This window comes from Oryctolagus cuniculus, chromosome 1, assembly GCF_051225735.1.
Source record: "Oryctolagus cuniculus isolate XC-2025 breed Fujian yellow rabbit chromosome 1, ASM5122573v1, whole genome shotgun sequence".
Classification (NCBI taxonomy): Eukaryota; Metazoa; Chordata; class Mammalia; order Lagomorpha; family Leporidae; genus Oryctolagus; species Oryctolagus cuniculus.
In genome coordinates, this window is record NC_142867.1 from 232812172 (window position 1) to 232833324 (window position 21153).

General features: G+C 67.9%; 3 protein-coding genes and 1 long non-coding RNA gene across 9 annotated transcripts; 2 read left to right on the forward strand and 2 right to left on the reverse strand.

Moving 5' to 3' along the window:
- Positions 1 to 1086: 1086 nt before the first annotated feature.
- On the forward strand, positions 1087 to 3279 carry LOC149128904 (uncharacterized). Its single transcript, XR_016225899.1, has 3 exons — positions 1087 to 1203; positions 2099 to 2208; positions 2808 to 3279. It is a non-coding gene; the product is annotated as an uncharacterized LOC149128904 (long non-coding RNA).
- On the reverse strand, positions 1449 to 7884 carry C1H9orf50 (chromosome 1 C9orf50 homolog). The gene is made up of 7 exons (XM_089321197.1): positions 7194 to 7884; positions 6891 to 7068; positions 6673 to 6780; positions 3984 to 4147; positions 2025 to 2187; positions 1732 to 1906; positions 1449 to 1596 (listed from the first exon to the last, which is right to left on the reverse strand). Exons 1-7 carry the CDS (start codon positions 7684 to 7686, stop codon positions 1489 to 1491), a joined length of 1389 nt encoding a protein of 462 aa, XP_089177323.1. The 5' UTR covers positions 7687 to 7884; the 3' UTR covers positions 1449 to 1488.
- A 3041-nt stretch (positions 7885 to 10925) lies between these two features.
- On the forward strand, positions 10926 to 16446 carry NTMT1 (N-terminal Xaa-Pro-Lys N-methyltransferase 1). Of its 5 annotated transcripts, none has more exons than XM_089321208.1 (5): positions 10926 to 11093; positions 13206 to 13384; positions 14376 to 14567; positions 15048 to 15300; positions 16130 to 16446. In XM_089321208.1, exons 3-5 carry the CDS (start codon positions 14406 to 14408, stop codon positions 16384 to 16386), a joined length of 672 nt encoding a protein of 223 aa, XP_089177334.1. In that variant the 5' UTR covers positions 10926 to 11093; positions 13206 to 13384; positions 14376 to 14405; the 3' UTR covers positions 16387 to 16446. The 5 variants fall into 5 exon arrangements, with proteins under 5 accessions (XP_089177334.1, XP_069914018.1, XP_069914040.1 ...); XM_070057917.2 differs by having other exon boundaries at positions 13251 to 13384; XM_070057939.2 differs by having other exon boundaries at positions 10926 to 11000; positions 13251 to 13384.
- A 418-nt stretch (positions 16447 to 16864) lies between these two features.
- ASB6 (ankyrin repeat and SOCS box containing 6) lies at positions 16865 to 20833 on the reverse strand. 2 transcript variants are annotated; one of them, XM_070057902.2, is made up of 6 exons: positions 20579 to 20833; positions 19464 to 19645; positions 18854 to 18960; positions 18655 to 18763; positions 18210 to 18296; positions 16865 to 18130 (listed from the first exon to the last, which is right to left on the reverse strand). In XM_070057902.2, the coding sequence occupies exons 1-6, from the start codon at positions 20689 to 20691 to the stop codon at positions 17394 to 17396; spliced, it is 1335 nt and encodes a 444-aa protein (XP_069914003.1). In that variant the 5' UTR covers positions 20692 to 20833; the 3' UTR covers positions 16865 to 17393. The 2 variants fall into 2 exon arrangements, with proteins under 2 accessions (XP_069914003.1, XP_069914010.1); XM_070057909.2 differs by having other exon boundaries at positions 19464 to 19560; positions 20579 to 20724.
- Between the last annotated feature and the right edge of the window lie 320 nt (positions 20834 to 21153).

A 21153-nucleotide genomic window follows, 5' to 3' on the forward strand; every position in this document is an offset into this window, starting at 1 on the left:
GGAGGGGTGTGGCATGGGGGGCCACCTGCCTCGCCCAGCACCTCGGGTGGGGCCGGGGTTGGGGCGCAGGAGCCTGCCAGCTGTCGCGCCCACCTGCCCTGTTAGGGGGAGGGGTGGAGACTGAGAGCTGGGGGCAGCCATCGTCTGATCGCAGGGCCCCATCCTCGGTCTCCCCAAGTTCAAGTCTGGGGGGGCAGGCCCAGAGGGGGAGGCATCTGTGACCGCTGGGTGGGGACTGACGTCCCTAGGAGACCCCACTGGGGCGGGTGTGTGTGCCGGGGGTCGGTCTGTGCCGTACAGGGGCCAGGTGCGGGGCTGGGGGCGCGTGTGCCTGCGCGTCTGTCCGTCGTGCGCGTGCCGTGCGCGCCCCCGCGCCGAGGGGGCAATCCCTGCGGGCTGCTGACGGCGCGGGGTGAGCCCCGCGACTCGGGGGTGAAGGCATCGGAGCGAGAACGAGAGGAGCTGGCGCGCAGCGGGCGCGCCCTCGGGGCCGGGCTGGCCGCCCGCAGCGCCGCGCGGGCCCGGGGACGAGGCGGGGACGCGAGCGCCGCGCGCAGGGAAAAGTTTCCGAGCAGGGGGCGCCAGGCGGAGAAGTTTCGGCCGCGCCGGGCGGCGCCAAAGCCAGGCCAACACTGCCCCCGCGTGGGCGCGGCGCGGCACTGCGGCCCCGCGCGGGGAACGGGCCCCGCGTCCAGCCCGCAGCTCACCGAGAAATAGTGTGGGTGGGTTGGGGGACCCCCGGGCCGGGAGCTGCGGGGCGTGCAGGTCGTAGAGGGAGGCAGGGGAGGAGAGGACACCCCAGGGACGCCGTGGGTGGGCCTTGCCCGTTCCCCGCCCCCACACCGCGGGGCTGCCCCCGACTGCGCCCAGCTGTGTCCTCGCCTGGCGTCTGGAGCCACCGCGCTTTTTCAGAAAAAGCCTCCCGCATACACAGCCCGCCCTGCACCCGCCGACCCCTGTGCGGCCCCATGCCCACCCCGGACCACCCACCCAGCAGGACTCCCTGCTGTTCCCGCGCTGGCCAGGAGGGGGCGATGCAGACCTGGCTCCTGGGCAGCGGGGAGCGGCAGGGCGGGGGTGGAGGGTGGGGGGTGGATTCAGGTGACTCCAGGCGGTGCCCACGCTGGGAGGCCGCGCCGCGGAGCGGCCACCGGCACTCCCGGGACTTGTGGGCACGTGCAGGGCCCACACCCCCACTGCCAGGTCAGCAGAGCCGGTGGGAGCGGGGCAGTCTTCCAGTGCCCAGCGCGGGTCAGGGCAGGTGCCCGCCCCAGGGCACGGCCGCTCGGTCCCCGTGACTGAGCTGAGCGGCTGGGGTCCCCGCCACTTGGAACAGGCCCTGAACCCCGAGACTGAAGCCCCTAGCGGGCAGGCAATCAGGCTCCGGGGGAGGCGGGCACTGAGACCTGGTGGCAGATCCCGGCCACCAGGGATGCGATGCACTTTATTGGCGGGGGGGGGGGGGGGGCGCGCTCCTCGTGGCCCGGTTCACCTCTGAGCCAGCTCGGCAGCTGCAGACGGCAGGAGGAGCTGGTAGCCCTTGGGGCGGCCCCGTCTCAAGACGGACTGCAGGACCAGGCCGGGCAGGAAGGACTCCTAGGGGGAGAGAGACCACCAGGTGGGCCCCGCGGCGGCCCACACAACACCCCCCTCCCCCGTGGACAGGCCAGCGAGGGGCCGCCCCGAGGGACACACAGCACACGGCACACAGCCTGGAGGGGGCGCCCTCACCAGCTTCTGACTGCAGGAGCTGGGCGCTTTGTCCACCTGCCCCTGGATGTTGTGGGTGTCCAGAGAGGCCTGGGGGGCCCTTGGCTGCCTCGGGGTGCTGACCCTAGTGAGGAAAGGCAGCCTGCGGCTCACGGGGGCGTCCTCCGGGAGATGGTCCTGCAGCTCCTGGGCGGGCCTGGGGGAGACAGGAGCCGAGCTGGTGAGCCGGGTGGGCCCCCTGGGGACGCCTGCAGGGGCAAGGAGGGGGCCCGCCTGGCCTGCTCCTCCATCCCCGCCCTCCCCCGAAGCCTCACGGGTCAGGGCAGTCCCAGCGGGAGAGGCTGGCCCTGGCCTGCTCCCTGGCCAGGCAGCTCAGGCTTCTGGGCAGGTGGTCCAGCCATGACTCGATGCTCTGGGACACCTGCTCCGACACGTCCGGCAAGGTGGGCGTCTTGCTGTCCACGAAGCTCTGCTGGACTGGCAGAAGACGAGGCACAGGTGAGCTCCGTGTGCGTGTGCTGGGGGGGGGGGGGACAGGTGCCTCTGGCCCCACCCCCGGCCCCATCTCCCTGGCAACCCCAGGCTGGGTGTTCCTAACTCTTGCACCAACAACTGTTTGTGCTGTTCTGGCCCAAGCTGTGCCCCTGCTTCTGCCGCAGCCGGAGATGGACCCTTTTCCCGGGAACCTGGGGGACGGGGGAGTGGGGCCTCCCCGGGGCTGCCTCAGGAGCAGGCTCCGAGCTCCGTGTCCCCAGTGGGCCCTGGCGCCGGTGTCTCCCATGGGAGCCTGTGCCGCTCGCTGGCCGCCTCTCCTGGGCTCGGGTCGTCCTCGGGCTCCCGAGCAGGGCACGCTGGCTTCCCCTTTGTGCTCTGCCTTGGTTTCTCCATTAAACAACCCGACAAGGCACCGCACCTTCCGGCTTCCGGGTCCCTCCCACGGCAGGCAAGGCCCCGGGGCGCAGGGCTTCCCCCACAGCAGGGTCCGAGCTCAGGACACAGTGCAGGGGCTGGCGCTGTGCCGCGCCCGGAGCTCCGCTTCCAGCCCAGCTCCCTGCCAATGCGCCGGGGAGGCGGCTCATGCCCCTGCCAACCACCAGGACGCAGCTCCACCAGGACGCAGCTCCACCAGGATGCAGCTCCGGCTCCTGCCTGGCTTCAGCTCTGGCTGTTGCAGCCGTTTGGGGAGTGAACCAGCAGCTGGAAGATCTGTGTGCGTGTCGCCTTCTATGTCATAGTATTTTTTTAAAAAATACATAGAACCGGCATTTAGTCACATAGCAGGCATCCCACACGGGCGCCGGTTCAAGTCCCGGCTGCTCCACTCCCGCTCCCGCTCCCTGCTAATGCGCCTGGGGATAGCCTGGGAAGTACCAGAGGATAGCCCAAGTGCTTGGGCCCCTGCACCCATGAGGGAGAACCGGGCGAGCTCCAGGCTCCTGGCTTCGGCTTGCTCTAGCCCTGGCTGTTGGGGCCATCTGGAGAGTGAACCAGCGGATGGAAGACGATGCTCTCTGTGTCTCTGTCTCAACTGCCTTTCAAGTAAATAAATAAATCTTTCCTAAACATTAATACAGGCACGGCTGCAGGACACTGCGTGTTGGAGCCCTGGGGGCTGCTAGGTCCTGAGAAGGGGCGGGGCCTTGGATGGGGGAGGGGCGCAGGAAGGGCCACCCGGGCAGGTCCCGGGCTGCTCCTAGGGCCTCTCCCATTCACAGCACTTGCTGGGGCCTGGGCCCAAAGCCACCCCAGGCCATCTGTGTCCCGAGACCCAGCTTCTGCCCGGGACCCCAGGCCTGCGTCCAGAGCTTCTGTGCTAAACAGGGCGGTGCCGGGTGCCGGTGGCGGGGGAGACGATTCTATCTCCTGGCTCTATCCGGGCACCTGCTTGGCCTCCACACTCTGGATGTGACAGGAGGGGCTTCGGGGGGCTTCCAGGGGTTTCTGTGCCTTCTGCAGCCCCGGGAAGGCCATGGGGCAAGGAGCCACAGTGGGGGCGCTGTGGGTGCAGAGGCAGCATGGCGGGGGGCAGGGGACGGGCTGCCAGAGTCCCCCAGTGGTGGCCAGGCCCGGGCAGCACCATCTCCTAGGCCCCAGCTGCGGCCGCCCCCTGGTGCTACCCGTGGGACCAGAAGGTCACCTGCCCCCCCAGGCCGGCGGGTTCAGTCCAGGTCCCTACATCGGGCTTCACTGCGCGGGCCGGGAGCCACAGCCCCTGCCTGCCCGCTGCGGGCTGGAATGTTCTAGAGGCCAGGTGCCCCTTCCGGCCTGCTCACCTGCGCAGGTGCGCTCCCAGTAGCGCAGGGCAGACTCCCGCAGCGTCTCGTCTGCGAATCGCACCCGGAACGGGCAGCAGCGCCGGCGCGGCCCCGAGCTGTCCCTCTGGGAGCTGTGGGCGAGCGCGGCCTTGAGCTTGGGGGGCTGTGGACTGTGGTGCCTGCTGAGAGAGGCCAGAGGGCCAGGGGAGGCCGGGGCCTGAGCCCAAAGCCCCTGCCTCACGCATCCCCAGACAGGGCCTCCCACCCCGTCCCGGCCACTTCCGGCCCCGCCAGGTGAGGGATCCCAGGGAAGCTGCCATCGTCCCCATTCCCCAGATGAGAACACTGAGGGCAGGGCTTTCACAACCCCCTGCAGGGTCACTCGGCCGCTGGAGGGCGGGGCCCAGGTTTGCCACCTGGTTGCCAAGTCGGCACGCCAGTTAGCAGAGGGAAGACGCACGCCCAGGAGCTGAGCAGTCCCGACTCGGAGCCTCCGTTCTCTCAGCTGTAAAATGGATCTGGGAAGACACGAGGTGGGCGGCAGCAGCGTCCAGCCCAGGGGCCGCGTGGTCCGGAGTGGACATCTCCAACTGGGAGCTGTGTGACCCTGACCTTGGCTGGCGAGTTCTTAGAACTGCCTGCAGCTGCATGGGCTCTGCGCAAAGCCCTCCTCCCAGGAGTAACTTACCAGGCACCTGCTACAGCCCTGCTACAGTGTTGCCAGTGTGTGCAGGGCCCTGAATGTCAGCCTCCTACGGCCCCCACCTCACCCCAGCTGTGCAATGCACAAGTGCCCTGTTCTGATCCGAACACACCTTTCGCCCTGTGGATGCCTCCCCAAGGAAGCAGGCAGCTGGGAGGTGGTCCGCCCAGCGCCTGGCTGCAGGCGGGGGGAGCCGGGGCTTCGCCGCTTGTCTGCTCTCTGCTAGCCCCAGCCCTGCCTGCTGACTGAGATGCTGGGGTGCTTCTTCACTGCGGGGGCTGCTCAGAGCACCCCTGTGTCTCTCAGAGGACACGCCCCTCAGTGGACCGCAGTGTGCACCCTTGACGCGAGAGCCTGTGGCTGCGTCTGTCCCCACTCTTGTTCCCACGTGAGAATGAGACCCACACTTGGCATTTACTGTGTCCTGGGAGAAATCTGTGACTGGGGGGCCTCACGGGTGGAAAGCCCCTGGTTGGAAAATGTTTCATTTCTAGCTCCTCCTCTGATCCATCAGTGATGTCTGCCTGAGGAATTGTGTCAGAGCTCAGTAGGGAGGCATCTGTGATCCATTAGTACTGCCTGCCATGGGCACAGGCTGAGAAGGAAGGGTCTGTAGGCTGTGTGTTTGTTCTCCCTGGTCTTTAGACTCACTGGTAGTGTGCTCTTAGCTCTCTCTCACCCTTCACCCCTGCGTGAGCCTGTTTAAAATTCAGAAATTTTTTTCTGCTTTCTTTCCCCACTCCACTAGAGCTCCAGACAAAGCCCAGGCCTTTCTCTTACCTCTACCCTATTTTAGTTGCTTCAATATTTGACATATAGTAAAACCCAACAGAAGTGAGAAGAAATGAGTGAATGATGGTGGGAGGGGTACGAGGATGGCAGACTGGGAGGGTGGGCTGACAGATCTAGGACTGATGGGTGAGTACATGGAGTCTGGACAGGAGGAGTGGACGTGAGTGGCTGGGTGGCTGGCTAAGGTCCAGACGGGTGTACAGATTTGTGGGTTGTCTCATGATTAGATTAAGAATGAATGCTGTCCCGGAAGGATTCATAGATGGTGAATCACTGGGTTCACTAATGAATGGACAGAGTGGCAGAAATTTGCAATTAATCGAATGACTGGTTACATGGGTAGTGGATGGATGGAGTCCTCGATTCATGATAGATGATTAGATGGGTGGGTGGACAGGTGGGAGGGTGAATGGGCGGATGGGTGAATGGGTGGGTGGATGAGTGGGGGATGGGTGGAGAAATTCATAACCAGGGTGTAGATGACCTAGTTCATGGATAATGTCCATGTAGGGATGGATGGGTGAATGGGTGGGTGGATGGATAGATGTGTGGGTGGGTGAGTGGATGAGTGGGTGGATGGAGGGATGGGTGGTGAATGAGTGGGGGATGGATGGAGGGAGGGGTGGGTGGATGGAGGGAGGGGTGGGTGGATGGGTGGAGGGATGGGTGGAGAAATTCATGACCAGGGTGTAGACGACCTAGTTCATGGATAATGTCCATGTAGGGATGGATGGGTGAATGGGTGGGTGGGTGAGTGGATGAGTGGGTAGATGGAGGGATGGGTGGGTGAATGAGTGGGGGATGGATGGAGGGACAGGTGAGTGGGTGGATGGATGGGTGGATGGAGGGAGGGGTGGGTGGATGGAGGGAGGGGTGGGTGGGTGGGTGGGTGGAGGGATGGGTGGAGAAATTCATGACCAGGGTGTAGAAGACCTGGTTCACTGATAATGTCCATGTAGGGACGGATGGGTGAGTGGGAGAATGAACACGTGTACAGATTCCTGGCTGAGCTCTGAATGCGCTGGCAGCAGACCTGATTCCTAGACGCGTTCCTGTGAGAGGTGACCAATGGTCCTTGAAGGAGTCGAGGCAGGATGTGATCAGCGGACGGATACATGGATAGACAAACGGCCGGACACCCGGACGGGTACATGGATGAATTCATGGGGACAGAGCACACAGGGGAGCAGAGTAAAGGCCGCCCCAACTCACCTCCTGACCCCGGGGAAGGGCGGGCGGTCGCCCCTCGGCGGCCCCAGGGCCGTGAGCTGCCGCAGCAGGATCTTCCTCAGGCTGTCCTGGAGGCACGACGGCTGGCCCCTTGTGGACAGACGAGCCACACCCAGCGTGAGTGGTCAGCGCCACCCGCTCCCCCAGCCTGGGCGCACCCAGCGCAGCCCGACCCCGGGCGCCAGGCTGGCCACACTCACCGCAGGCGTGGGAGGAACGGGCAGCCGGGACACTGGGCAGAGCCCTGGCAGTGCTCGGACGCGCCCCTTTGGTGCCGCGCCGTCGAGGGTGCTGGGACCCAGCAGGAGGTGGAGGGGACGCTGGGGGGCCTTCGCGGGGGACAGACCGTCCTCGCGGGGGTCTTCCTAGTTACATGGCCTTGGGGACGGTGGGCCAGCCTTCAGAGGGTGGTTCGCGGTGCGGGAGGGCCGGACCCCGGGACACCAACCCCGCCAAGGGGAAGTACTGCGCCCCCCACCCCGGGGGACCCCGCGGGGCCTCACTCAGCGGCTCCAGCTGCTCCGCGCACTTGTCCCGCAGCTGGCACAGGAATTCGCGGAACCTGTTGGGCAGGAGCTCCCCTAGGAGCGAGCCCAGGGAATCTGGGGCCTCCCCGGCCACGCCCCTGCGGGGGCCCTCGCCCTCGCGGCGCCCGAGACGTCGCGGGGAAGACGCCCGGGGCGCGCGGGCCGAGCGCAGGGGCGGCAGCAGCAGCAGCGACTCCAGCACCGAGCGGCTCTTCTGCGGCCGCGGGGTCGCGGCGGCCACGGCCGGCAGGCGCGGCGCAGGGCTCCGGGCGCGCACCGCGGGCTCGGAGTCCCGGTCCTGCCACCACGCGGCGCCGTCCCCCAGGACCCGCGAGCTCTTGGCGCCGCCGCGGCTCGCCCAGGGCTCGAACGTGGTCAGCGTGGGCAGCAGCCGCGGGTCTCTCCGTCGGACACGGCCGTCGCCGGGGCACCCGTGCGGCGCCCCCGCGTTGGGGTGGCGGCGGAACATGCTGCGGCCCGCGCTGCGCTGGGCTCAGGGCATCCTCACGCCGGCGGGGGCGGCGGGGGCCGCGCGCGGCGCAGCGGCTGCGGAGCCGAGCCCCGGGCCATCGCGCCCAGAGCCTGGTGGCGTGGGTGGTGTGGCTAGCAGGGGGTCGCCGCTGCCGGCGCCGCCGACAGCGAGTGGCTTCAGGCTGGAGTCGCTGAGCCTCTCTCAACTCAGCTGAAAATGGTGACGGCGGCAGCACCCACCTTTTGGGGTTGCTGTGACGTGTAGGTGAGGGAGCACGCATCAATCGCCCAGAAGAGGACCGGCACGCGGGCCACGTGCGCCCTTCTCATTACTTCAAAACCCCGCGGGGTAGAGTTTGGTCTCAACCTCAGCCTTAAGGCCCGGGGCTACGCGTTTGCTCGGCTGGGCGCTCCCGCCCCGCAGCCAGGGCCCGGTGTTCGGGTCCCCCGGTCCGTGCGCCTGCCCCTTGGCGGGAGTCCAGTGCCATCGGAGCGCGCACAGCACGCGGAAGATGGGGGGGGGGGGCTTGCTACGGCTGCTAGCGCTCCCCTGGGAACTAGGAATCCTGAAACTGTCTGCCCTAGTCCTATCCCCTCCCCCAGCTCTGACACGGGAGTCTCAGAGGCTGCTTTGTCCCCACCACACCGCCCCCACCCCCAAAAGCCCAGATTGTTGTCAGCTGCAAGGGGTCACTCTCACCTTGCCGGGGCTTCTGGTTGGGGTCAGGGCAGGTCTTGTGAGTTTAGAGCCCCCTAACAGGTGGGCCAGCCCCAGGAGAGCCCATCTCCCCTGCCAGGTCTCTCTGCCAGCCCCTCGCCAGTGCCCCCTGCACCTCTGCAGGGTCATTGTGATCCGCGCCCCACCCACAGCCATCTGAGGAACAGAGCCCCCAAGCCTGGGGTGGAGGGCGGGGCTTGGTCACAGAGGGCCCCTGAGGTCTAGCCAGGGGCAGGGCCAGATCTGGGAGCTCCGGTGGGTCCTGTCTGGGTAGCTATGCAAGTAGGACTTCCGCCCAGTGGGCCTGGAGGCCAAGAACCAACCCCAAGTCCCTGCTCTGCTTCTCGGCTGTGTCATGATGCACAGGTTTCTCCCGCCCCAGGGCTCCGTGGGGGAACTCAGCGGGTAGAGAGGCAAGGGTGGGGTGGACAAGTATGTCACTGGCATTGTCCAAGTTCATAATCTGGGGCCAGCACTGTGACGTAGCGGGTAAAACCACCACCTGCGCGCTAGCCTCCCACATGGGCGCTGGTTCTAGTCCCGGCTGCTCCACTTCCGATCCAGCTCTCTGCTGTGGCCTGGGAAAGCAGTGGAAGATGGCCCAAGTGCTTGGGCCCTGCACCAAGGGCTGGGAGACCTGGAAGAAGCTCCTGGCTTTGGATTGGCCCAGCTCCTGGCTGTGGGGGAGTGTCTCTCCCTCTCTGTCTATAACTCTGCCTCTCAAATAATAAATAAATAAACATTTTTAAAAAGTTCATAATCTGAAAATGAAAAAAATGACTTCGTAGTTCAAGTTTCGGGATGAGGCCCTCGCAGGAGCTGGGCTCCGTGTTCTAGAACTGCTTCCCAGCCGGCCGCCAGTGCGTTCCTCGGGACTCAGAACTTTGCATTTAAAGGGTGAGGTTTCTAGATGGGTGAGGAAAATCAGACAAATCAGATGGTCTCTCTCCTTTTTTTTTTAAAGATTTATTTATTTTATTTGATAGGCAGAGCTAGAGTGAGAGAGCGAGAGAGAGAGAGAGAGAGATTTCATTGGCTGGTTCACTTCCCAAATGGCTACAATGGCCAAGGCTGGGCCAGGCCAAAACCAGGAGCCATGTGGGGCCCCCCCTGCTGCTTTCCCCTATGCGTTAGCAGGGACGGATGAGAAGTGGAGCAGCCGGGACCGGAACCGGCGCTCAGTGGGATGCTGCTGTCACAGGTGCTGTCTAGGGAGCCCCACAGCCCTCATGTTCTGCATTTACTGAGTGCTTACTATGTGCGAGGCTTGGGAGAGGCTCCGCGGCCAGGGGTCTGCCTGGCCTGGAGGCATCCTGCACTGAGCGTGCGCGCGCGTGTGGTGGGGGGTCCTGCCCCCCGCCAGGTAACCAGGCACGGCTGGGCCTTTGGGCGCAGGAGGGCTGGGAGCAGAACCCTTCCCAGGAGGATGCAGGCGCCAGCCCAAGAAGTTGCCCAGGGTCTACGCCCTTTTCCTAGAGACGGGGAAGAGGACGCTGGGGAGGGAGGCTCAGATCCTGGGACCCGCGTGTGCCCTGGGACAGCCAGAGGGGAGGTCCCCGCGGGTGTTCGTCAGCCGATGGTCAGCTCCCCCGCGCCCTGGCTCCCACTACAGGCACCTCCTGTGTGCTTCGCCAGAGGAGGCTGTGCGGCCGTGACCCCAGGGTGTGTGTCCACCTAAGGTGGATGTGGCGTGACCCCAGGGTGTGTGTCCACCTAAGGTGGATGTGGCGTGACCACAGCTTTCCTTTCCCGAGTTCTGGGCTTTGCCAGGCGTGATGTCAAGGCTGCACCCTGAGGGTATCAGCACCGCTCACGGCAGAGCAGGGCCCTGCAAGCCCGCTGCCTTGGGACCGGTCCAGAATGTCAGAAATGGGCGACTTTAAACAAAAATGCCAGTTATCTGCTGCAAAGGCAGAGACAGACCCGGACCCACAGACCTGTCGCTGGCTCATTCCCAAACGCCTCCCCCACAGCCAGGGCCGGGCCAGGCTGAAGCCAGGAGCCCTGAACGCCACCCATCCGGGTCTCCCACGGGGGCGGTAGGGGCCCAGCCACTTGGGCCACCAGCTGCTGCCTCCCAGGGCTGCACATCAGCGCGGAGGGGGAGCCCGGAGTGGACAAGGGCTCAGACCCAGGAGCTCCGATGGGGGACGCGGGTGCGCCAAGGCCAGCCTCGCACCGCCAACTTTACGCCCTGGAAATGCTTATTTGGGCTGGAAACCCCTTAGCTCCGCCAAGGGAATTCCTTCCTTCTCTCTCTCTCTCTCTCTCTCTCTCTCTCTCTCATCGCATATCACTTTAAGGTGCCAGTGGGGATGGGCTGCACCGAAGACAATGGCTTCTCTCCCTTTCTCCTCAAAGGAGAGCCCACAGAATTCTCGTCCTCACAAGTCCAGACGGGCGCGGAAAGACGGCCACACCGCGCGAGCCTCCCACGGCCCGAAGCGCACCCGGAGCCCGCGGGGCGGGGCGAGCCGGCCGCGGGGCGGAGCCAGCTGCGGCCCCGCCCCGCGCCCGGAAGTGACGTCGGCGGACAAAGGCAGCGCGCGCCGCCCGCCGTTGCGGCTGGTCGTGGCGTGCCGGAGCTGCGGCGGGTCCGTGGGGTCGGGGAGGGGGTCTTCGCCGCCGCCGCCCTCCTGTCCTCGTCCCCGCCCTCTCCTCCTGCGCCCCGGGAGCCCCCGCCCGGGGTGAGTAGCGCGGTGCGGTGCGGGGCGGCGAGGCCCGGCTCGTCACGTGACCCCGGCGCGGGCCCCACGTGCGCGTCCCCGGGAGGCGGCGGGGCTGACCTGGGCAGGGCCGGGGCAGAGGGGGCCGGGGCCGCGGCGGAGCCCCTCCGGGCAGTGGGGCTCCGGAGGGCCGCTCCCCGGCGTGGGCGTGGGCAGCGCGGCTGCTGTCGTGTTTGACCCCGGGCCCGGCCGGGGCCAAGGTCAGCGTGCTTTCGGGGAGGCGGCCGTGTCCGGGAGCCCAGGCCGCGCTGCCCAGCGGCCGTGTGACCCTTTCTCTCGGTCCGCACAGGCCGGGCGTGGCGGAGTGGCGGCGGGTGGGGAGCGTGGGATGATGACCCAGGGGGGCGGGCCGAGCCCCGGGAGGGACCTGGGCGCCCGTGGCTCCCTTCGGGGGCTGCCCTGGCGCTCCGGCCCTGCGAGGGGCCCCAGGCCGCCCCGGCCACGCCGTCTTAGCGGTGCCCGGCGCTCGCGGTTTGCGGGGAATCTCAGCTGCGGGGAATTTGGCCTCGGCCTTTCAGCTTCTTCGTGCTCACTTTTTAAAAATTTATTTATTTGAAAGTCAGAGAGAGAGGTAGAGACAGGGACAGAGAGAGAGAGAGGTAGAGACAGGGACAGAGAGAGAGAGATCTTCCGTCCGCGGGTTCACTCCCCAGATGGCCGCAATGGCGGGAGCTGGGCCGATCCGAAGCCAGGAGCCAGGAGCTTCTTCAGGGTCTCCCACGCGGGTGCAGGGGCCCAAGGACTCGGGCCATCTTCTGCTTTCCCAGGCCACAGCAGAGAGCTGGATGGGAAGTGGAGCAGCCGGGACCAGAACCGGCGCCCATACAGGATGCCGGCGCTGCAGGCGGCGGCTTTGCCCGCTAGGCCATAGCACCGGCCCTGTGCTCATTTCAGCCTTCCCGGAGCCATGTAGCCGAGGGAGAGTGACGCCCGGGGTCCGAGCGAGGCTGGCAGACCTGGCCTCTCCCACCCTGCGGGGCCCTGGCAGGTGGGCCCCTGCCCGCCTCTGATCAGGCCCCGCCCGCGGTCGTCTCCAGCCCACAGGCTTGGGGCGCGGGTTAGAGACCCTGCGCCCGAGCCCTCGGGGCAGGCGTGTGAGCGGCCGCCCTGGCGCACTCCTAGCGTCTGCGTGAGTGGATTTCCTGTACGTCTAGTCATCCCGTCATGTGAGGCTTTAGGTAAAGCAAAAAAATCGCTGTCGGGAGGGCCTTCGGCGTCCCCGTCCTGGGTGCTGGGGATTTTCTTAGGTGTGGGGAGCGGCCAGAGCTGCGCGGAGCTCATGGTCTCCCGCGTTTAACGGCCGCTCGGCGAGTGGCGGACTCGCTGCAGGTGCTGCCCTCTGGGTACAAGGCCCCTGGACCTGGGTGGGCGCGCCCCCTGCCTCAGGGCGCGCTGGCTGCACGGGGGGGGGGGGGGGGGGGCATCAGTGTCAGCAGCACTCGCACGCTGCCTGCCCTGTCCCTGTGACGGGTGTCGTGGCCGCCGGCGCCTGGGGAGGCGCTGAGGTGCTCCGTCTCCGTGTGCCGCCAGCTGTGCACCCGGGCGCGGGGGCCCAGCCTCTGGCCCGTCTTGTCCTCCGTAGGCTCAGCCACACTCCTCTGCCGCTGCCGTGCCCCCACCCCCGCCCACCGTTCAGAAAGGGCCCCTCCGTCCTTGGGCTCTCCAACCCCGGGAACCCTCGTCTTCCTGCCGTGGGTTCCAGTTGGTTCCGATTTTCTTCCTTAGTGCGGACTGCAAGCAGAGGGGGCCCGTGAGCCCACCACCGCACCCAGAATGGTGCCCTGACCTTGCCAGTGTCCTGGGAAAGACGCCGTCTTCCCACTGGCCGGTGGGAGGGGCTGGTGGGGCCAGCTGCCATCCTGCCGTCGCCCCCTGCCTGGCCACGTGGCTGGTCTCCCTCACGCATCAGCGTCCACCCCTGCAGGCTGCAGAAGCACAGATCTGTCTCGAGAGAGGGAGAGACAGAGAGAGAGGTCTTCCATCCGCTGGTTCACTTCCCAAATGGCCACAACGGCCAAGACTGGGCTGATCTGAAGCCGGGAACCAGGAGCTTCTTCTGGGTCTCCCACACAGGTGCAGGGGCCCAAGGACTTGGGCCATCTTCCACTGCTTTCCCAGGCCATAGCAGAGAACTGGATCAGAAGAGGAGCAGCCGGGTCTTGAACCAGTGCCTATATGGGATGCTAGTGCCGCAGGTGGCGACTTTACCCGCAACGCCACAGCACCAGCCCCAAGTTCATTGCTCGTTAAAGGTAAAGTCTAAATTCTAAACTAGACCCACAGTGGTCCTCGGGGGGGGGGGGGGGTCTATTTTTTTTTTTCTTTCTTTTTTGAAAGCCAGAGTTAGAGAGAAAGCTTCTATCTGCTAGTTCACTCCCCAAATGACACTAGCAACCAGGTCTGAGCCAGCAGCTCCACCCTGTCTCCCACGTGGGTCCAGGGCCCACGCACCGTCTCCTGGGTGCATTAGGAAGCTGGCTCCAGCTGGCACTGGGCTGCGCGCTCCGCCCGCCCTGTCCTCTGGGAGCTGCAGCCCCTCTGCCTGGCCAGCCACCGCTAGGGGGCGCCCTTCCCGCACCTCACTTGTGTGGGTCCCAGGTGTGGCTGCTTTTCTGCCTGGCCTCCCGCTCATGACTGAGGGGTGGGAGGGCCAAGGGCTTCCCGGGTCAGCAGGAGTGTCCACAGCCGGGCCGAAGCTTCCTGCCGCGTCCTCCTCTCCCTTTTTTTTTTTTTTTTTTTTTTGACAGGCAGAGTGGACAGTGAGAGAGAGAGAGACAGAGAGAAAGGTCTTCCTTTGCCGTTGGTTCACCCTCCAATGGCCGCCGCGGCCGGCGCACCGCGCTGATCCGATGGCAGGAGCCAGGAGCCAGGTGCTTTTCCTGGTCTCCCATGGGGTGCAGGGCCCAAGCACCTGGGCCATCCTCCACTGCACTCCCTGGCCACAGCAGAGGGCTGGCCTGGAAGAGGGGCGACCGGGACAGAATCCGGCGCCCCGACCGGGACTAGAACCTGGTGTGCCGGCGCCGCTAGGCGGAGGATTAGCCTAGTGAGCCGCGGCGCCGGCCTCCTCCTCTCCCTTAATCCCGGGTTCTCTGCTCTCCGGGGCCAGAAGCCACGGAGTCGGGGTCACGCCGAGGATGGCGGCAGAGGCCGGACACTGGGCCTCGCTCTGATACGCGGGAGGGAGCCTGCGCTGCCGGTGTGGGGCGCCTGGCGGGGCGGCTCACCCCTCCCCCCCCTCAGGAGGGGCGCTGAGGCGGGGCTGGCGCCAGCATGACGAGCGAAGTGATCGAAGATGAGAAGCAGTTCTACTCCAGGGCCGAGACGTACTGGAGGCAGGTCCCGCCCACGGTGGACGGCATGCTGGGCGGGTACGGCCACATCTCCAGCATCGACATCACCAGCTCCCGCAAGTTCCTGCAGCGGTTCCTCAGGGTAGGCAGCTGTGCTGGCTCCGCGCGGGCCGCCGGCACCTCTGGGCGCCTCCGCCACAGGGCCGTGGCCAGCGCCGCCTGTGGTGCTGGCCGTCAGGTTCCCAGGTGGAGCGGTGGCCGTCCTCTGCTGCACGGTGCTGCCCGCCCCTCCTCCCTCTGTGGTCTTCGGGGAGCACCGGAGGCTGCTGCTTGCCCTGCCCTCCCTCCCCTCCCCTCCCCTCTCCCCCTGCCCTCCCTCCCCCCTCCCCTCTCCCCCTGCCCTCCCTCCCCCCTCCCCTCTCCCCCTTCCCTCCCTCCCCTCCCCTCTCCCCCTTCCCAGCCTCTGTCCCCTCGCTGGGGTCCCAGGAGTGAGGAGACCAGTGCACCGAGTTGTCCCACTGGTGTGGGAGGGAGCCCCCGCCCTCCCCACAGGTGAGCCGTGGCCCCTGCCGAGCCCACGAGGGAGGCCCCTTGCTAGGAGGCTGCCCGCTGTGCTCTGCAGGACGGCCCGAACAAGACGGGGACATCCTACGCGCTGGACTGCGGCGCCGGCATCGGGAGGATCACCAAGCGGCTGCTCCTGCCGCTCTTCCGAGTGGTGGACATGGTGGACGTGACGGAGGGCTTCCTGGCTGAAGCCAAGACCTACCTGGGCGAGGAGGGCAAGAGGGTGCGCAACTACTTCTGCTGCGGCCTGCAGGACTTCAGCCCCGCGCCCGGCTCCTACGATGTCATCTGGATCCAGTGGGTGATAGGTGAGGCCCCGCCCACCGCTCAGGCTCCCCGCGGGCCTTGGGAGCTGGGTCCTGCTCCTGTGGCCCTGCCCGGGCCCTGCGGAATGCCTGTCGCTGCCCACTGCGGGTAGTTCTTGTTGAACACAATTCAAGATTTATTTGAAAGGCAGAGGGACAGAGAAGCAAGGAGAGCTGTCTGCTGGCTCCCTGCCCACATGGCCACACCGGCCGGGGCTGGGCCAGGCTGGAGCCAGGGGCTCCATCGGGTCTCCCACGTGGGCACAGGGGCCCAAGCACTGGGTCATCCTCTGCTGCTTTGCCAGGTGCACCAGCAGGGAGCTGGATGGGAAGTGGAGCAGCCGGGACTAGAACCAGCGCTCAGACTGGGGAACGCTGGCGTGGCAAGCAGTGGCTTTACCTGGGCCAGGCCAGGCCAGGCCAGGCCAGTTGTTGGGAAATGTTTAAGTGACCAACAGCTTAACTATTGGGACAGAAACATGAGTTTTCTAAGGGCTTGTGAAATGGAGATGAAAGGGCTAGGCTGTGGCTGAGTGGTCCCGGCGCTTGGCTGTGCCGCCCCCCGCCTCCCCAGCAGCTGGGCCGTGCCCCGGCTGCCGACCCCAGGGCAGGCGCCTGTGGCAGCAGCCGGCCACCCTGGAGCCCTGCCCCGCGGTCGCAGGAAGCCTCGTGGACACGGGGTGGGAGGGAGGGTCTGACACTCAGACCGGGCGTGCTGCCTGGGGCTGGCGGGACCGCGGCCAGGATCTGCTTCCGGCCGGCTGACTCCTGTGCCGGGTTCCTCCCCGGGTGGGAGCCGGCGCCGGGCTCACCGTGCCCTCCGGCCCCACAGGACACCTGACGGACGAGCACCTGGCCGAGTTCCTGCGGCGCTGCAGGCGGGGCCTGCGCCCCAACGGCATCATCGTCATCAAGGACAACATGGCCCAGGAGGGCGTGATCCTGGACGACGTGGACAGCAGCGTGTGCCGCGCGCTGGCCGTGGTGCGCGCGCTCATCCGCAGCGCGGGCCTCAGCCTCCTGGCCGAGGAGCGGCAGGAGAACCTGCCTGACGAGATCTACCACGTCTACAGCCTGGCCCTGAGATGAGGGCGCCGGGCCGGCCCAGGGCGGGCGTCGGGCTGCCAAATACACGCGTGTGTGTCCGCACGGTGCAGGCTCTTCTTCCAACAGGCGCTGGGGGGCCGGGCAGCGCGGCCCACGGGGGCCAGTGCTCCCGCGTGGGAGTCGGGTGACCCTACCAAAGTCGTGCCTTAGGCAGAGGGGAATGACTGTCACTTGGTTGTTGAGGTCACCTCGAGGGTGGGGCACCGGGCTGGGTGGCCCCGTCAGAGGGTGCCTCACGGGCAAGTGTGTCCCACGTCCTGTTTGCAGACAGGGTCTCCGCAGCCTGCGTGTGGCTTCCCTCCTGGCCGTGGTGGGGGCTCCGCCGTGGCGGCACTGGGAGTCCCTGGTGTAGAGCGGCGTTCTAGGGGACACGCAGCACCCCCTCGCTCCCCACTGGCTGCTGTGGGATTTTTCACCTTGAACTTGCGTGGGGAAGGCCAGAAATGTTATACAGGAACCCTTAAGGCCAAGAGACTTGGTTTAATCTTATGATATAAATAAAGCATCGTCACTTCAGCCCACTCCCGAAGGATTCACACACTTCAGTGACCCACGTGACTCGGAAGTGGCCCGCAGGAACCCGGCTCGGGATGGGACCGTCCACTTGTGGGCCCGCCTGTTCCATCAGGCCCCCTTGGGGAGCCTCTCCCCATGCTGCGCTTGTGGGCGCTTCTCAGCAGACGGCGTGGTCCCCAACCAGGTCTGGCACCAGTGGAGCTGCCGCGGGAGCACAGCCGGGTACCTCGGCCCAGAGATGAGGCCACGAGGGTCAGCCCAGCACCAGCCCGAGCCCGCGGTGGCCAGGGCGCCTTTCCCAGCTCACCGGGCTGCCTGGAGACGGGATCTGCGAGGGCAGGGCGGGGCCCTTCCCGCAGCACAGGTCACCGTGTCCCTGCGGTGCCCTGGTGTGGACACCCCACCCCTGTCTCTACTGCGGCTGCTGCAGAGGGAGAGGGAAGGCACACCTCTCCCTGCCGGCAAGGACCAGGTCAGAGTGCCCGTCCCACGGCTGTCCCGAGTGGCCCGAAGCCGCCGGGGCCCTGCTCCGCGGTCGGGGACGCCGAGACGTCCTCTTCGGCCGCGCCGTGCTCGCTGAGGAGGTACCACTTGAGCCGGTCCGGGAGGGGCAGGGCCTGCACCTTGGCGTCCACCGGCCACGGCTGCAGGTGCAGCCGGATGCACACGCGGCACAGGTGCTTGAGGGGCGGGGGGCAGCGCTCCAGCTGCCGCAGGGAGCCGTGCAGGGCCTGGACCCTGCCTGCCAGGCTGCCCTCCGGGTGGATGTCGAAGTTCTCGGGCAGCTGGAGCTTGCGGGAGTTGGTCACCATGAGGTCCAGGACGGTCTCGGCCTTGCGCAGCAGGTCCGCGTGGCTCTTGTCCTCGGGGCAGTCCGGGTGCGAGCAGAGCCTCTCGAAGACGATGTGGAAGCCGGACCAGCAGGAGGCGCCGTGCAGGGAGCAGTTGTAGGCAGCCCCCGACTCCAGCAGGAAGCGCAGCAGGGGGAAGTGCAGCTTGAAGCTCTTGAGGCAGACGTAGGTGAGGGACTCGTGGGCGGGGCAGCGGCTGGGGTCGGCGCCGTGGGCCAGCAGCAGCTGCGTGACTTGGAAGCAGAAGCGGCGGATCATGGGCGACTCCTCGATGTCCCCGCACACGGTCTCCTCCAGCAGGAAGATGATGCAGGTGAACACCGTGTCCCCGTCCTTGGTGGTGGCCGTCACGTCCGCCCCTGGACGGACAACAGAGGGTGGGGGCGCGGCCCGGGGGCGGGGGCGGGGCGCCGCGGGCGGGGCGGGGCGGGGCCTCACCTCCTTCCAGTAAGAGCCGGATGTTCTCCGTGTTGTGGATCTGCACCCCGTCGCTGCTGGCCAGCGCGTGGAGCAGAGCCGTCTTCCCTGGAAGGGGTGCGGGCGGCCAGGGAGCCGGTCAGGACCACCCCACAGGTGCAGGGCCCGAGCGCACCAGGGACGGGGTGAGGGGTGGCTCCCGGCTCTCCTGCCCCCACACAGGTGGGAGAGGAAGGGGTCCTCTGGCCCCAAGATGCTCCCTGAGGCCTGGGTTGGGTCTGTCCCGACAGGAAGCCACGGCTCGCCCCGATGGCGCCCGTGGGGCTGGCACGGGCACGGCGACCACGTGGCCTGTCTAAAGCCCCTCGACTGCCAGAAGTTGGCAGAGTCCACCTGTGCACCCACCGTGCAGTGACCAGATGGGGCCGGGGCCCAGGCCGCCTGCCGTCATGCGGGAGGCACCCACCGTGCTTGTCGGCCGCGTTGACGTCTGCGCCGAGGTCCAGGAGCCGCTGCAGGCAGGGCAGGCGCTCGGGCTCCTCGCTGGCCAGGTCCAGGGGGCTGCTCTCATGGATCTGGACCGAGAGCGTGGGGCAGGTTGGCCTGGAGGCCTGCCAGGGGCCCCCAGCCCCTCACCCCGGGAAGCAGGCTGGCCCGGCGCGTACCCGGTCCCTGCGATTGATGTTGGCCCCGTGGCGCACCAGCAGCTCCACCATGTCGGGCTGGTTCCGCAGCACGGCGATGTGCAGCGCCGTGTAGTAGGTCACCGGGTCTGCAGGCACAGCCCGGGGCAGCTCAGCGCCCAGGCCCGGCTCTCCTGTCTGCTCCAGGCAGGAGCCATGGCCAGGGCTGCGCTGCCCGTCCCCACGGGGGTCAGGACGGAGCCGGAGGGACAGGACAGAGCACCTGACCCCCTTGGCTTTAGCTCCTGCTGAAACAGGGCCAGCTGGGGCCTCGCCCCTGGAGACCTGGCAGCAGCACAACCTGGGCCCCCGAGCCTCGGGCGCCAGGGGCTCAGAGGGGGAGGGAGACGGGCTGGGCTGAAATCTGGGGCATCAGAACCCCTCTGCCGGCCCTGCCCCCGCCCCTGCACCGCGGCTCGGAGGAGCTGGCTGGCTCCGGGCGCAGGGCCAGCTGCCGCGTCTGCACACGCGTGGGAGCTGAGGGCCGGCCGCTCTGCTGAGTCAGCAGCCGGCACGCTCTGCCCGCCGCTCAGGGCCACCAGCGAGCTCCCCAGGGAATGGCCGCCCGCCGCCCCCAGGGGCCCCGGCTGACCTTCGAAGTTGAGGTTGGCCCCGTGCCGCAGCAGGACATCGGCCGCCCGCGTCAGCCCCAGCTCGGCCATCTTGAGCAGCGCGTTGCTCACGCCCTCCTGGTAGAACGGGGAGTGGGTCTTCCGCTCCAGCAGCTCTGTGAGGACGCGCAGCCGGCCCTCCTCGCTGGCCACGTAGCCGGGCCTGGGGCGGGGGGGACCCTGTGAGGCAGCAGCCGCGCCCCGCTGCGGCGGCCCCGGGCAGGGGCGGCTCCCAGCACTGCAGGGAACCCCGTGCACCTGTCCCCTCTGCGCTGCCACCAAGCACCTGAGGGGGCCGGGAACGATGCACTCGGCTCACAGCCTGGGAGGTGCAGCGCCCCCGGTGAGGGCAGTGACCAGGGATGGAGGGCGGGACGCAGCGGGCAGCGCCTGGGCGCCGCTCCGGCCAGAGCGACCTGCCCAGGGCGGCCTCCCGCGAGGCCCACGTCCGTCCAAGTGCGGGACTCGCCCTGGGGCAGGTGAGCGCACGCGGAGCCTGCAGGCCCCAGCACCGCCCTGGCGACGCCCCCGCTCCAGGGCTGCTCCCCTCCCCCGCGGGCTCAAGGGCAGGGCTCCCGCTTATCCTGCACCCGCCCCGCCCTGAGCGCCCATCCGGAGCGGCGCGCGCACGGCGGCTGGGCCCGCCCTGCCCTCTCCCTCGACGGGCATCCCGCACCGCGCCGCAGCTTCACCCGTCTCTGCAAAGACCCCGAGCACCCCCGTGGCTGAGCCCCGCTGACAATCCCCCCGCGCCTGCACCGCTTCCCTCGGACACCGCGACCCTAAGCAGCCTCTCCCGCGGCATCGGCACCAGCAGGCTGGGGCCTGCCCTGTGCGCGGGACAAGACGCAAACTCGGTGACCACGACTGGTTCCCGGGGGAGACCGCAGGGCGGGGCCCGGGCCGACGCCGCGCTGTCCGGCTCTCCCCACCCGCTGCCAGCGCCGACCAGGAGCGCCCCGCAAAGGGCGGCCCGGGGCGCTGGCCTCGGCCTCTCCACGCGCACAGCGGGGCACACGGCTGCCCCGGCCTCGCCAAGCGGCGAGCGACCACGCGCGACGCAGCCCCCGCCCGCCAGCCCGCAGGGGCGAGTTACCCGTCCAGGGGCTCCTGCCGCTCGGGGTCCTGGATGCCCAGGGCGCCGAGGATCGCGTCCACCAGAGGCTGGTACTCGAAGATGATCCTGCGGAACCCGTGCAGGAACGGCATGGCGGCGGCCGCGCCTCCCCGCCGAGGCCGACGCGGAGCCCGGGCGCGCTGCGGCGGCTGCAGGTCCCGCGGCGGGCTCGGCCGCTCCAGCCCCAGCTCCCACCCCGTCCGCCGCCCAAGCCGCGGCCCCGCGCCGGAAGTGAGCCTCCCACTTCCGGCCCGCGCCGCGCAGAGACCCGTGCTCGCGCGGCGCGAGCGCCCCCTGCCGGTCGGAGGACCGAAGCGCGCACGTGTGTGTGCGCGCGCACCACCCCGCGGGGGGCCCCGCCCCCTGAGTCCCGGCGCGGACCCGCCCCCGCGCGCCCCCAGCCCGGCCCCGCTCCACCCGCGATCCCGCGCGCGGCCGCTGGGCGCCGTCGAAGCTGCGCGCGGGGCTGGCCGCTGACCGTCCCGCAGCTCCTCCCCCCGGGAGTGGCTGCGGCCCCCTCTGGCCGCACGCGGGCCTCTGAGTGGGCCGGTCAG